Source organism: Lepidothrix coronata, unplaced genomic scaffold (assembly GCF_001604755.1).
Source record: "Lepidothrix coronata isolate B3197 unplaced genomic scaffold, Lepidothrix_coronata-1.0 Scaffold9, whole genome shotgun sequence".
In the NCBI taxonomy this organism is placed as follows: domain Eukaryota; kingdom Metazoa; phylum Chordata; class Aves; order Passeriformes; family Pipridae; genus Lepidothrix; species Lepidothrix coronata.
This window is the reverse complement of record NW_016690189.1, coordinates 10900946-10915832: the sequence shown is the minus strand read 5'-3', so window position 1 is coordinate 10915832 and position 14887 is coordinate 10900946. Positions and strand designations below refer to the sequence as shown.

Genomic DNA, 14887 nt, shown 5'->3' with positions numbered 1-14887 from the left:
AAGGGAGGGCAGTGAAGGGAGGGCAGTGAAGGGCGGGCAGTGAAGGGCCGGGCAGTGAAGGGCCGGGCAGTGAAGGGCCGGGCAGTGAAGGGTCGGGCAGTGAAGGGCCGGGCAGTGAAGGGTCGGGCAGTGAAGGGTCGGGCAGTGAAGGGCCGGGCGGTGACGGGCGGAGCCCCCCCGGGCACTCCCCGACCCCGCCGCCCGCCCGGGGCGGCGCGAGAGCGACACCTGCCGCCCGCCGCGGGCACAGCGGCCCCGAGCGGCCCCCGCGCGTCCTGCGCGGCCAGCGGGGTGCGGGGGTCACGCACAGCCCCTGCCCCGCCGGACCCGTCCGCACTCTGCCGGGGCCGTCAGCAGGCGGCGGTGCCAAGCGCCCCTTCCGTCCCAACCTACGGCCTGCGGTTAATTATGGCAGGATGTGCACCCTGCCCTGCACTCCTCCCAAACCTCGCTGCCCACGCTCATGGCGAACACAACAAGATGGTGAAGAGCCCTTGGGCTCTCAAAAGGAAGGGGACAAACCCATAATCTGGATGTAGCACATTTAATTATGTGTGTGTGTGTGTGTGTGTGTGTGTAAAATAAATACATAACCCCAAAATTTTTAAGCTGATCTTGATTCTAGAGTCAGGGGTTTACAATTTTTTGAACGCCTTGCATTATCAGTATCCTGTTTTCTCTTAAATATGTCCTTTCAAAAGTAGCTAATTCAGGCTAATTCAGCTAATATCAAAGGATATAAATGTGCAATTTCTCAGCAATTTGAGATCTATTCTCTTTTTTGCAGCGAGAGCATTAACTACAGCCCTAGCCTATATTAAAGCCTCCCTTGCTATTTCCCTTCCCAACTTTTCAGTGATGTATTTCTGTTACTGGATATAAATTCTGAAAACATGGTCTCTGCTTGGAAATTACTTTGTTTTTCTTTTTAGTTTGAACTGTCAGCTCAGCTGCTTGCGAGCCCAGAGTGAATGGAAAACAAAATTCTTTGTTCATTCCAAAGAAAGTCATCTCTCGCGACCTGTTTTGGAAATGCCAGAACATCAACACTGCTCTGGTAAAAGCACTAAAGCCTAGGGTGGGAATAATCTCCCAGAGTTTTGGAGCATTCCTGGGAAAGCTGGAGTTTAATCAGGCCAAGCATGGCCCTTTCTCACAGACACTCAGGGTTTCTGGAGCAGTGTGCTGTTTTTCCACCATGGCATGCTGTTCCCAGTCAGGGAGGCCATGCTCATTATACGGGAAGCTTGCCGAGCCGCATACTGCAGTGAATTGAAAGGCTGCAGCAGAGAAATAATTTATGGCAAACAGAGAACATGGACATTATTTGGATGAATATACTCTCAGGCAGAGGGCCAAGCCTTCATGGTACACATACGTCTTTATCTACTGTTCATATCTACTGTTCAAATGCAGCCCTGTCGTGCTTCAGGCATTGAATGCCTGACACGTCGCTGGCGGCTGCAGCCTCGTGCTCCTGGCAGCTGGGGCCGTACGGCAGCAGCCTCCTGTCTGGCTCTGAAGAATGAAACCCTGCAGCGGGAGGGAGGTCACTGTGGAACAAGACAAAAGAAGCCATGTCCCTGCTGTAGCTCAGGAGGAGGCTCTGGGTACAGCCCTGCCACAAGCCCAGCCAGCTACCCTGGGGGAAGTAGGCGTCTCAGCACTTTCATTCTGTGTGTGTAGATTGCCTCGCTGGTTTGCACAGCTTTAGCGCTGCAAGAGCAACCCCCAAGAAGCTCCAAATGCCTGCAGGCACTGAACTCGAGGCTGGTGCTCTGTGATCAGTGCTTAAGGCCCCTGGGGCATAAGCCTCCAGCACTCACACACTTGCTGCTTACAGTGCACAGGCAGTGCACCATCAGTCCTCACTCTGTGCTGGGATGTGAGATGTCAGTGCGCTATTCTGAGGGCATGATGTCCTCCCTAGCTGCCCTCCAGCCCAGACCTGTCCTCTGGCACAGGACAGAAATAGGAAGGTGCTTGCAGAAGTAGTTGTTTTTGAAAGCTGAAGTCTTCTCTGACATGAGGCAGCGTGTGGGCAGCAGAAGAGCAGAGCTCAAAGAAAAGGCAGAAAAAGGTGCAATTTGAGGACCTTAAAAGTAATAAGTATCCTGTCAAGGAGGCCTCTGTTTTAGAGTGCTCTAAATCAATAAATATTTTTGTCTTATTTCCTGAGGAAAAATATGCATGCTCAGGGGGCAAGGGGCTTGTACCCATCACTCACCTTTGAATTCAATTGAATTTAGATAAAAAAAGAGACAGAGATCTCAAGGATATTCTGGGGAACCAAGCAGTGAGACAAAGACCATGCCTACACCTTCCCTAGGAGGAGGTTATAGCCTGAGCCCAAGCCATCTTGGACTTCAGAGGACCCTCACCAGTGCTGCTCCAAGACAGCTTCCTCAGCCCCATCACACAGGCAGTGCCTTACTCTGTCTTTGCTGACTACAGCAAAAAACTGACATTCCCACTCACCCCTCACTAACAGTTTCTCATTCTTGCTTTGCTTCCCCTGCAGCATTTCCCTTTCTCCTGCTCCAAGGCTCCTACAACCTCCTTCACCTTCCTCCCTTACTCCATCTCCCTTTCCACACAGAGACCGAATTCCCTGTATTCCCTTTGTGACATGTCACCTAATCCCTCCACATGCCTGTCACAGCTCCAGCACCTTTCAGGACAATAGCTGCCTTTGGCAGGTGTTCACACCACATCAGTGTGGGGTAGGGATCACAACTGGCAGAGGGGAGGTGCTGTGAACACACCTGAAAGAATCCGATGACTGCCACCTCTGCACCACTGACAAAGGCTTCAGCATCTGCGATGTTGTTTAACAGGATAGGTTTCTCTGTGGTGCTGGCTGTGCCTGGAGAGGAAAGATCTGGGTTGGGCAGAGGGTACACAAAGAGCAGCTCAAAGAGGCTCCCCCAACATACACACAAGCATCCCAACCTTACAAGCTCACCTGAACGCCTCTCCTGCAAGCTCAACACAATGTTTGTGTATACCTTGGATAAGGAAGACTCCTTGCAGCAGACCCCGTGTTTCCCTGAGCCTGGAAGAAAGCTCACTTACTGTGGGATGCAGAGTCAACATCTCCAGCACATCCAGATGGGGAGCATCTGGTAAGTAGGATAACAAAGAGACACAGGAAGACAGACGTGCCCATGGTACCAGCTTGCCTTCTCCTCACCACGCCACTCGCTCCAGTCCTCTCCTTGGCAAGAGACACGTCAGCTGCTACGGGGGCCCACAGCCACTCCTGGGGTTAGTGGGAAAGGAGCAGCTGGCCCAGGGAAAAGCCTTCAGCTCCTGGGATAACTACCTGGCTGGAGAAAGCCCCTCCCTGCTGTGTGGGCACCAGCCTTGGAGAGCTTCACTGGCACTGCCACTGGTACATCCTCATCCACAGCATTGGACATCTCGGCTGCCCCATGCCTTTGTGACCAGGCACCCCAGCTGGGTAAGAACATCCCTCTCCAAGTGGTGTCCAAGCAGGCCGGCCACGGGGACTTGGAGCTCTTGCATTAGCCCTGGGGAACAGCTGCTACGGCAGGTGTTAAACATGAGAAGGCTATTTTATAGCTCCCTGGCTTATTCAGTTGCCATCTGGGATGAGAGGTGGAGGCTGTCTAACCCTGAAGTCTACTCCCTATCACAGCCCAGACTTTGGGCTTCAAAGGATTCATGAAATCCCTGAAGGAAACAGTTCTGAAATTTGCTTACAGAGTAAGGCTGATGTTTTGAAGGAGGAGGGCTATTTCCCTGCTGAAATATGCTCTTAAGCCTTCCTATAATGCATTCTTCACATACATATGACTGAAAAACATACTCTAGAAAAGAAGTGACACTCACGCAAAAAAGAAGAAAGAAACTGGTTTTATTCTTGGGACACCAAAGTCTTATTACAGCAACTAGCTGCATTCCCCCTGACTGGTTTTGCCTGCACAAGGATGGATTTTAACAGGGTAGGAGGGCACCAGATACAGACCAGGAGACCATCATGAGAGGTAACCATTTACAATGAGTCAGAGCACAATGGCAAGTGTAACTCAAGATAGGGATTTTCCAGGGACCAGTCTGCCCTGCCAGGTGATCTTGTTTCCTAGAAAAGGCACTTCCGGGACCGGAGTTCGTACAGGAGGGACGGTGGCAACAGGAGGAAGTATTGGGAGAGAGGGAGGGAGATGCTTCCCAATTTAACCCATTATGTGTCATGATGGGGCGGTGGTGAGAACGGTTGGGTTGTTTTCAGTGTATCAGAAGAAGCAGCAAAGGCCGCCTGCAGGGCTGTGCATCGACCAAGGCTGGCACAGAGCCCCAGCACTCATGTGAAGGGCTGCCAGGGCTGTGGCCAGCCATGGTGGCAGGAAGGAGCAGCATGGTGGGCATGGCCCACCTGGAGACTGGTGCAGGAGGCAAGGGGACAGGAAGGGGGAAGGCAAACTGGGTGAACTCATTCTGTCCATTCCTTCTTGATGGACAGGTTCCACTCCCAGGTGAGATGGTCATGTTTGTCATCATCCGTGAAGAAGGATTTGTTGTGATAGGTGCCTCGAGCCAGCATACCCTTAGGAGCCTCTTCAATAGGTGTCAGGAACTCATATTCCTCTGGCCGTGGCCCGTAGCTGCCAACCATGAATGTGGCTTTGTCCACTAGGAGAAAACAATCCACAGCAGATGAGTCCCTCAGATGGGGAATGGTAAAGAGAGAAGAAGCCATGAGCATAAGTGAAGATCACAGACAGAGAGAAGATGGGAGAGAAAGGGACAGTCCATGTCAGCAAAGGGGAGCAGAATTGGTGGAAACAGTGAGTGAAGCACAAGGACAGCTGGAAGGATAAGATGGGTGGATGGGCAGGTGAACAGGCAACTCAGTTTATACCCTGTCACATCTATATGATGCTAGAAGGGAGTGAGTACACACAGCATATAGCTCAAGGTCTACCTTGATTCCCTATTACTTCTCTTTCCTGATGAGAAGACACCACTTACTTATGTGTGCTGAACAGGATGCTGAAGCCTTAGGGGTGGTTGCATGCAAAAATGCCTGTGGGATGTGTGTGTGCAAAATGGGGCTTTCCTCTGCCTTGTCCAAGCAGACCAGCACTGTATAAAGAGGAGAACCCACCAGCAAATACAGGACCCTACACACAGCAGGAAGCTTTGTAGAGCAGGTCTGAATTTTACCAAGTGCTTCTGAAGAGCTTTCAGGGGATGGGAAGCTTCACACAGGTTGAGCCACTCTATAGGGGGAGGAGGAGAGGTGGAGGGAAGGTGAAGAGCTCGTATGGAGAAGAAATCTGTGGCAAGCACTGTCTAAGCAGAGTCTCTGCAGACTTTGCTGCTGCAGACAGTTTAGCACACAGATAGCAGAGCTGGTTCATACTGAGTTCACATGGGACAAGAAACAATTGTCCTGGGCAACAGAGGTTTATGCATACTGCTGAGAAGTCACCTCCTGCATGGCAGCGCAGGGAGGGACTTGGGACCAAGGGAGCCTCTGTCTCAGCCAAGAGCTGCAGGAACACTTCTTTGAGCAGAGGGAACATAGAGGTAGGAGCCCTGGTGTGTAGGGCATGAAGGACTCTTACTCACCCTTCACCCCTGTCCGGTAGGTGTGCTGCACATATTTCAGTCCTGACACAATGTCCCTGTTTACCTGCAAGAAACGACCAGAAGTAAGTGTCAGGAGAAGGGTTTTAGTTCTGTATCTGCTGATTTTCCCTCTCGTTAGAGACATACCCATCTTGACTCCCTATAGCAGGGAGGCTCAGAACAGGACACATTGTAGAGAGAACTAATACAACTTTTCCATAGGCACCTGGAGACCAACAGCATCCTCTGTGCATCTCCTGCACTTCTCCATCCTTTGCCTGACTTTGAAGCTGACTGGAGCACATCAGTCATGTTCTCAAGACAGGCTGATGAGGACAAAGAAAAATGAAGCAGGGAGTTCCCAGTTAACAATTTTCATATTGAAAACCATACGTGGGTAACTAGTCATCCCTCCAATACAAATGGGTGGGCAAAATTAGCTGAGCACTGTCAGCTGTCCTCTAAGCTCCATGGGGAGCTGGCAAGCTTCTCCTCAAGAGACAGAGGGACAGAGTTTTGTTCATAATCGTTCCTCAAATCTCCCATCAATAGCTTGGATGTATCCCTTGCTGTTCCCTTCCAGCATACACTGCCTTCTTGCAGTGTACACTACTTAATCTGGAAACAAGATGGACAGATCCTTTTATATCACAGGGGAGAATTCACGTGATGCCAGCTCTTACCAGCCATGGGACTGAGGGAGAGAGTTCGAATAACCTGTCTGGCTCCAGATATCCCCTGTCAACAGGGCTCAGATACAGATGGAAACATTTCATAGCAAAAAGAGAGGTGGAGATGTCTCAGGGGACAGCATCGGGGAACATTCATCTCTGAGAGAGCAAACCTCGGAGGAGAAGGGAAATCTGCCCTACAAAACCCAAACTATTAACAACTTCCCTTGTCTGCCTCAGAACTACCTTCCTTCCATTTTTGCCTTCTCTGCCAAGCCTAGCTTTGTCTGAAGCAAATATTTGTGGAGATGATCAGTTCAGTGCTGGATGCCACGCTGCAGCGTGGCCAAGTTTTGTTTTCAGCTGCAAACAGAAGAAATGGTTGACACACTGCTTAATGAGAAATAGGGAGAAATGAGCCCTTTTGGGTATAGCATGACTCAGAAGAACTCAGCTATCTTCAGCCAGATGTCACAATATTAAAAATCCTTTTAATGTGTACAATGAAGCCAAGTAACACTGACTGAATCAGTACTTCACGAAAAGCCATTATCTCTTGTCTTCTCCTCCCTGTCCATTTCCACTTTGTGTGAAGTAAAGGTTTTCTGGTGGCTAAAAAGCCAAACCAAACTCAGCCAAAACTACCCATCTGGCTTTCAAACCACTTATTGTTCACCAGTGTGAGTGGACAGAAATCAATGTCCTCCAAGGGGCGAGCAAACAGAAGTAATTCCCTGGAAATAGCTGTTCCTTTGTTGGGTAGAACAACATCTGAAGCTAGGGAAGCTTCACAAGGGCCCAGATTTTGGGAAGGCATGCTGCCTGGCACTAGTTATCTGATAGACTGCTGCTGACTGGCTTCAGCAACTGATGAGAAGCAACAGGAAGGAAAACAACTCACTCTGAAGTGGATTTTAACTCTGTATTCCACTCCTTCCTTTAATATAAAGGTCTCTTTCTTGAGTGCTTCAATGTCACCTGTAAGGAGAGGATCAAGCCATTAGAGTTGTCACAGCAAGGAGAGACCATGCATGGGAGGGAGGATGGGGCTGGGATTGGTGTTGGAGGTCAGCATCTGTTTGAAGGTTGGCAACACCTGCAAAATGAGTACATGGAGGTCTGTATAAGCAATTGCACCACGAGACCAAATACACAGAAATGCCTGGCTGTAGGTATGTGTCTGTGCCCACATCTGTGAAGATAATGCCTAAACTAACACAGGTCTGGGCACACATACATAAAGATGTTTATGCATACACTTGTTGTTGGGCACCTGCAGGAGTGTGTGCATGCTCCATCTGTGCCCAGCCCTGTCTCGGGTGAGTGGAGCGTGTTTCACAGCTCCTGCCCAGCTTGGAAGGCTGCCTGGGCTCTGCAGGGTTCTGTGTGGCTTTGGTTGAACAGGAAGCCTCTCTGCCTCTCCGGGCCCAGCTTCCTCTCTCTTCAGAAAAGCCCATATAAGGTGAAGCCTGATTCTCTCCCCATGTCCTCAGGAGCCGGAACTGCAGTATTGCTTGATTCTGAAGTTTCAAAACAGCCTGTTACCAAATGCATGCACATCCCTTGTGCTTGTGAGGTCTCATTGAAAGGAAGTAAGCAGAGATGGAGGAGAAACCGAGCTCCTAGAGCAGCCTAGATGAAGAAAAAGACCCTTGATATTTTCCTCTGTTACACCTCCTTCTTTTTTATTCATATGTGGATACCTTAAAGTAAGAAACAGGGCTAAGATACCCTCAGAGTTCCTCTAAAGCCCACTGTAGCATCCCAAGGACAAACTCCCTTTTAAAGCATGCCAGGGCCTTTGCTTGTTCCCTTTCATGATCAAGGACAGAGCCTGTGCCTACCTGTAAGGTCCATAGTGATCGGTCCTGGAGCAGAGTCACATACCAGAGTGAGTCGAGTGACCACCACATTGGGAGCTGTTGGGTCTGTGGGTAGGAAAGTCAGGGGGAAGCTGTCAGCTTGCAAAATTAAATATAATCACAGGGAAATGACACTGAAGAAACAGAGATGCCTTCCCACACAGAAACTGCATTTCATGAAACACCCAGTAATGCCAGGCTTCTCTTAGCACAATAGGACCACATGTTTACCCCAGTCCTTAAACATGGATCCCTCTGGTGTCCATCCCGATACCTAGAGGATGTCTTTCCACTACAGAAGACTTCTTTCTTAAGATCATTTCTGAGCAACAAGACTCCCTTTCAGCATAGGCTGGTTCCCTCATGTTCTAACCCCCCAGGAGTCCTCCAAGACCAACACACGTCCCACCACAAGTCCCTTTTTGATGCCAGCACTCCCCAGTAATCCTACTCCTAATGCTCAGAGCATCTTCCCTGCTTCCTTTACATGCATCTCTCCACCTGTCCATCCCCAGTCCTCCAGCAGAAGCAGCGCGTGTCCCTGGTCAAACAAGATCCCTCTTCTTTAAGGCAACCTTGCCTCATACCCACAGCACACTGTTGTGATACATCTCCCCAGTCCCTCCCTATCAGTGTGCCCCAGCCTACCTACTACCACAGGTCCATCTCCCAGCAGGGATTTCTTGTATTTAGCAAGGCTTTCATCATCCTTGTCCAACTCTTGCAGCTCCTGTAGGGTTTTCTGGGGAGGAGGTTTGTAATTGAGTTTCCCATCCAGCTCATCATCATCTTCTTCCACATGAGGTTCTTGGGTCTTCTCAGTCATGGTCACTTGGTCTGGGTAGCAGAGGAGGGGGCAGTCAATGAGATTGCTCTGGACAGGGTAGTGTCCCCAGGGGCAGTCACTCTGGGCACAGTGTGGCTCAGTCTCCGGGACAGGTAAGCACACACCCAGTGCCAAAGGCAGCAGGATCGTTACAGGCAAATGGCGACGGTGATCAGCTGAAATCCCGACACTGCTGTGCTGATATTCTGGCTTGAACACAAACCCCCTCTACCCCCGCTCCTCTCTCCCTGCAGGCACCATGCGCACACGCACTTACACCATTCTTCCCTCCCAGGGAGGAGGTGCAGGAGCAGAGGCTGAAAACAGAGTGATTTACAGCCACTCTGCAGCATGGCTGTGGCCGGCAATCCCGCAATTACAAGCCACTGTACAAGGCTCCAGTGCTCGTCAGCTATCTCGCACAAAGAGAGATATACAAATAAAGTCACACACTGGAGCACAGAGATATACAAATAAAGTCAGGGAGAGATGTTTCATTCACCCTCTCATAATGGGTTAAAAGCCACATTTTATAGAAAGATCAAATACCTGACAGCTACTCCCTTAGATTAGCAAGTCAGTTGAAGCTCTCAAGGAAGCAAACCCACTAGTCTATCTGCTGGCATCCCCTGTGCTCCCAGGAACAGCTCCCTTCAGGCACTGATCGGGACTCTTTCCCCCTGAGGAAGGAAGCATGATGATGACCACAGAGCAGCCATGCATACCTGTGTTTTTGCAGTGGGACTTCTTGCAAAGGAGAAGCAGGAGAGCTGCTTCCACGCAGCCAGCATGGTTGGGACATGCACCATTGAACTCAGAAGGGCAGCAAAACTGCTTGGGTGGCATCCCAAATAGCAGCCACAGCAGAGAAAGATCAACTGATGGGCAAGATCAACTGATGGGCAACCAGGGTATGGGATGGGGGGACAGGAGACAGGCAGGAGAGGTAAGCAGTGCTATGCCAGGTTACCCTTAGTTAGCTGCCTGCCTCATGGAGCCAGCCACATAGTCCTAGCCACCTTCCCACTCTTCAGAGAAAGGCTGAAAAACAAAGCAGTGCCCCACTACAGTGGCAATTGTCACAAATGGCCAAGCCATTACTTGTTCTTTGGCTGCAAGGGAATTTGGTCAAGCTACACAGATCATTCAGTTCACTTCCACTTATCCTTATATTAACTTTTTCTTTGAGGCTGTCCCTACCAAAAATTCCCCTTTTGCCTGCTTATTTGCAATTTTCCAAACAAACCCTTTATCCTTCTCCGAAGTTGTGGTCTTAACATTTGCCCTGCTCCCAAAAGTTAAATTGGGAGCTAATTGGATAGTTTTCTCCTTCATTAAAACTGAAAGGAAATATTAAAAAAAAAAAAAGGCAACTCTTCAGGGTGAATCAGCAAGTGGTATCGGGCAACACCTTAATCCTTAATCTTCGTTCGCGAAGCCTAGCCATGAGTAATATGGCAACAATCAGTAATATGTACACCTCCCAGAGTAATTGCAATGGGGGAAAAAAATAATCAAAAATATATTGGCATATTACAAAGGGACAGAGGCATGTTACAAAGACTGAGCAGCACAGGAACAAGAAGACTCAGCTGGGCATGCTAATGGGAAATGGTTATTGCAAGACAACTTTGCAATTTTGTGATGAGTGCAAAACTAGTGCAGAGTGGGCAGGTGGGAAATAAAAGGGAATCTCAACTCAAATGGACAGGAAAGAAAGCAGGTCCTAGCAGCTGAATAACCTGGACCAAGTTCACACCCAACTCTAGGAGTGTGAAGTACCTAAATACCATAGGAAAGGCCCTTGAGCTTGTCCTCACGAGTAAGGAAACCAAAAGCTCTCTCACGGAAGCAATGATCACACATGCCCCACCACTCTGTGACCTCAGCACAGTCACTTTAGAAAGCCTCACAATCCCCTCAGTGCCATTCCACACTCAGCACAGGAAGAGGGTGTGATGAGCCATGACAGCCACTGCCAGGTGTCACCTTCCACTTGGGCTCCAGCTGCAGGTCTCAGTAATTTTGACTCTCCTAAGCTCTCTCATGATACCAGGCTGCATCTGCCACTACTACAAGCACAGAGCAGAGATGCCTGCCTGCCTGCCCCTGTCCTCCCCCATCCATATCTTGTGGTTTATCATAGGAGAGGGACAGACCCAGGAGATGGAAAGAGAGATCTCTGGCTACACGCAGAGAAAAGGCAGAGAGTCAGGACTGATTGCTCCTCATCCCTCAGACCTTCCCTTTCCCTCATACATTACACAAAGTCTCTCCCTGCCACCCTCTGGGGGTGGCTCACTTGAGAGGGAATGCTTTTAGACTCTGAAAACCTCCCAGAAAGATGGACAAACAGCCTGTCATACTAACAGTAAGATCCTGCAGGGAACAGGACCAGGTAGGCTGTCTGGGATGAACAACTCCTGGCTCACATGCATCTCAGGATGGCTCTGATCAGATCCCGTTCTGTCATTTCTCCCGAAGCCATGGGCCTGACCCTACCTTCCTGCCAAATTCCCAGGCAGAAGGTGGCCAAGACAAAAGCTCCCATCTCAACTGTTCCTGCCTCTACTTGCTCCAGCTCTGGAGCTGGTCCCCTCTGCAAGCTGAGACACGTGCCTGGGCTCAGGCACCAGCGCCTCCCCAGAGAAAGCATGTTGCTGCCGCAGTCCATGAGCTTCTGTGCCACTGCCCAGGCCAAGGACTAAGATAGAGCCCCCCATTCAGGCCAGGAGGCTCATTAAAAATGAGAAAATTAACCCTATATTGCTCTACGCAAGGAGAAATCTTTGTGATTTTTGTCTTGCTCTGCCACATTTTTCTTGTGCTCCTGCAGCCCCAACCCACAGTCCTGCATCACCTGCAATTCTGAGGCCTGGCAGGACCCATGAAACAGCAGGGAGAGGGTAAGGGTTAGGGATGACTGCCAGAAAGAATAGGCTGCAGGAGGCGAAGGAGGACCTGATGAGGGGTGCACACGGGGTGCACACGTCTCGCAGCTGAGTTCTGCTTGTGCCGTGGGTGGGTGGCTGCCCTCGCACCTGCAGCAGGAGGGGCCAGTGACAGGGTGGATGGTGGGCACCTCCTCGCCCCCCCATGCCGCCATGGAGCACAAAAAGGGATGTCACAGGAGCAGCATTTCATTTGCCTTCCCTCTGCGTATCACTGCTCCAAACCATCCGCTAACCAAGAGCTTATCTCCAGGAAGCGGGCTTAGCAGGGAGGAAGTAATTTTCCGCGATGGGGGAGAAACACACCGGATTCAGCAGCGCCCCCAGCCCTGGCCTGCCCATCCCAGCCCCTCTGGGGTGCGGGGATAGAAAGAGCGCCCATTGCCCGGGGACCGCGGGTGCCACCCCGCAGTGATACCTCCGCCGCCACCGCGAGGGCGCCGGGGCCGCTTCCCCTTCCCCTGCCCCTCCACCCCAACGCCGCGCGGAGCCTCGGGTGGACAGGCTTCCCCCTCGGGTCCTGGCAGGGCCCTGCCAGTCTCCCCGGGCAGGACTGGGCATCGGCGCCAGCCACCGGGAACAAAGGGGCTAAGTTGCGCGGCGCCAGCGAGAAGCGAGCCCGGGGTGCGCCCGCTGCGCTGTCCCTGCGCGGCTCCCCCCTGCCCGCCCCTCTACTCACCGGCTGAGCGGCGCCTGCGGCCGGGGTCCTCTTCTGCTGTCAGCGCTCAGCCTCGAGCTTTGGCAGTTGGAGCAGGAAGGAAGTTGGTGAAGAGAGGAAAAAAAAAATAACACTCACACGCAGAAAAAAAAAAAAAAAAAAAAAAAAAAAGGAGCGTGGCAGCAGCCCACTCGCAGAGGAAGCGCTGCGCGGCCCCGCATGCTGCGGCGCCTGCCCCGCTTTGTCTGCGCTCCCGCCCGCTCGGCGCCGCGCTGCGCTCTTTTTGCTCAGAGGTGCACAGGGCTTTGTCTGCGGAGCCGAGCCCGGCCAGGGGCGCGGGAGTGCTCCCCGTGCACGGCTCCGGGCTCTGGGTGAGGGCTGCTGTGCCTGGGAGCGAGAGGGGGGGATGTCTTTGTTTTTCGCCGCTGGCTTTTGTTTTGTTTATTTTCCTGGTGTAATTAAGGTCGATTTCAAAAGCTGGCCCTGATTTATACCAAATAAAATATGCGGAGAATCAGGCTGTGTATTCCTGCATACGTGGGAAGATAAGGGGTAGTACAAATGGAGGTCATTATGAATCTCATTTTTCCTGCTACCTGCTGCACTTAATCAGTTTATTGTTCCCAACTCCCACCCATTCTCACACAAGCGGTTTCAAAGATCAGCTACCTTAGGAAGAACAAGCTCTCATTTCCCAGGGTTTCTTAAATGATCCAAAAGATTCTATACCGCTTCCTTTCTGAAATATCAGCAGATTTCTTCTTTCTTTTCCACTCCCGCAGTGCCCACTTAGTTAGTTCTTCGGTCACATAAATCCTTCACATACACAGTCCTCGGTGTACAACAAATTCAATCACTGGTTTGCAACCGACAAATCTGGACCTGCAATGACTGATACACTGCTTTTAATGCACTTACAGAAGCAAAATAAGCAAAGCAAATCTATTGTCCATGGGCTTAAATTCACTACCCAGGATCCACACGTCCATTAGAAAATATTTATTGTACACAAATTTTTAAAGGTTGCAAACAACTGAGTAAAAGGGCTCTTCTTTGGGGATAAACAGATCTCAGAGGAAGGGGACTGATTCTCCCAGCCTGACATTGCTTTCATTTAGGCTATGGGTTGCACAATGATTCTTAGCTCATGCATTTCAAGGGACAAACAGAGCATATGTCTGTCTGACAGTGGATTTCCATTTAGCAGGGGGTACAGCCGGAGAAGCGTTTTAAGCTTCCGTGAATTAGTTTCACGACCAAGAGAAATCATTTTGTTCTCTCCTGCTCTTTTTCACTCCTACGCTAACCCTCCCCATGGGCCAGCACAAGAGAACTGAGTTGAATACAGCAGTGAGATGAGTTTAAACAGCACTGGGCAGAAACATGTAAGCAAATGCATAATTATATACCAGTGAGTTGTCAATCCAGATAGGTTTCCCAAAATTTGTTCATAACAGACAAATGTGGCTAAACCTTTATGCCAGCACCAGGGAAGTGGCTGTGTGGGATAGGGATGAGGAAAGGGCAGAGCAAATTCTTTCAACTACAGTGCCACTTCATGGTGGCTCATATTGTTCATGTGAACAGTCCTGGCCTGAGAAAGCTGTGAAGAATTGGATATAACTGTGGGGAGCTTTGAGGAAGCCACTGAGTCTTGTACATCAACTGCTTGTCTTGGGCTTCTTTGTTGTCTGGACTAACACTCTGACTTTAGCAAACTTCCCAGTTCATACTGGGAGACCAGAAAATTGTTTAGATGGGAGGAGGTGTGGGTTGAGATCCCTGTTCACTCATGGCTTGGCTTCAAATTTCCTTGGGTTTAGCAGCTGTGTAGAGCGAAACCAGTACAATCATAACTAGCATTATGGTGATCATTCTTGCTGAGGCATAGTTGAGATTAGCTTGGTCTCTTTTGTGGGTTTCTTTTTAATTAAGCACCAGACTGCATGTGCCTTTCTGTAGCTATTTACACATTATTTCTAAATGCATGTGAGCATAAATCAAGACCAGTATATCCACAAATACGCATAAAGGCATAGGAGTGTATAGCTGTGTGCCACCGTATGTATGTACCCTCAGCCTATATGGGCATGTGTGCTTAGCATGCAGGGGAAATAGATTTTAGTCCTAGATTAGAAATTAGTCAGTATGTAATCAGGGGCAAATCATGCCATTGCTCTGTGCTTCATCTTCCTATTGGTAAGCAATGTGAGAAAGAGCTGTAGATGTTGGATACGCACCATGCGGAGCAGATGGGAACTTAGAAGCCAGTCATCATCCTTTGGGTCAGCATATCCAGCATCCTGCTGGGGAACCACGTC

General features: G+C 50.2%; 2 protein-coding genes and 1 long non-coding RNA gene across 3 annotated transcripts in view; 1 reads left to right on the top strand and 2 right to left on the bottom strand.

Moving 5' to 3' along the window:
* ERP27 (endoplasmic reticulum protein 27) overlaps nt 1-3269 on the bottom strand; it is an 18051-nt gene extending 14782 nt beyond the window's left edge. The window contains exons 1-2 of the mRNA XM_017804268.1: nt 3076-3269; nt 2766-2866 (exon numbers count right to left, since the gene is read on the bottom strand). Of these exons, the coding sequence (XP_017659757.1) occupies nt 2766-2866; nt 3076-3169 (195 nt within the window). The 5' untranslated portion in view covers nt 3170-3269. The remainder of the gene's footprint in view (nt 1-2765; nt 2867-3075) is intronic.
* Nucleotides 3270-3863: 594 nt separating this feature from the next.
* Nucleotides 3864-12807, bottom strand: ARHGDIB (Rho GDP dissociation inhibitor beta). The gene is made up of 6 exons (XM_017804512.1): nt 12588-12807; nt 8780-8968; nt 8114-8197; nt 7171-7247; nt 5599-5662; nt 3864-4656 (listed from the first exon to the last, which is right to left on the bottom strand). Exons 2-6 carry the CDS (start codon nt 8955-8957, stop codon nt 4457-4459), a joined length of 603 nt encoding a protein of 200 aa, XP_017660001.1. The 5' UTR covers nt 8958-8968; nt 12588-12807; the 3' UTR covers nt 3864-4456.
* On the top strand, nt 10379-11835 carry LOC108492310. The gene is made up of 3 exons (XR_001873073.1): nt 10379-10970; nt 11104-11355; nt 11442-11835. It is a non-coding gene; the product is annotated as an uncharacterized LOC108492310 (long non-coding RNA).
* Nucleotides 12808-14887: the final 2080 nt, after the last annotated feature.

Excerpts from the sequence above, each read along its gene's own strand:
- ARHGDIB (XM_017804512.1), bottom strand. The coding sequence starts at position 8,957 with ATGACTGAGAAGACCCAAGAACCTCATGTGGAAGAAGATGATGATGAG. Across the intron at positions 8,198-8,779 it reads AGATGGACCTGTGGTAGTAG|ACCCAACAGCTCCCAATGTG; the intron begins GTAGGCTGGGGC and ends TCCTACCCACAG. Across the intron at positions 7,248-8,113 it reads GATCACTATGGACCTTACAG|GTGACATTGAAGCACTCAAG; the intron begins GTAGGCACAGGC and ends CTCTCCTTACAG.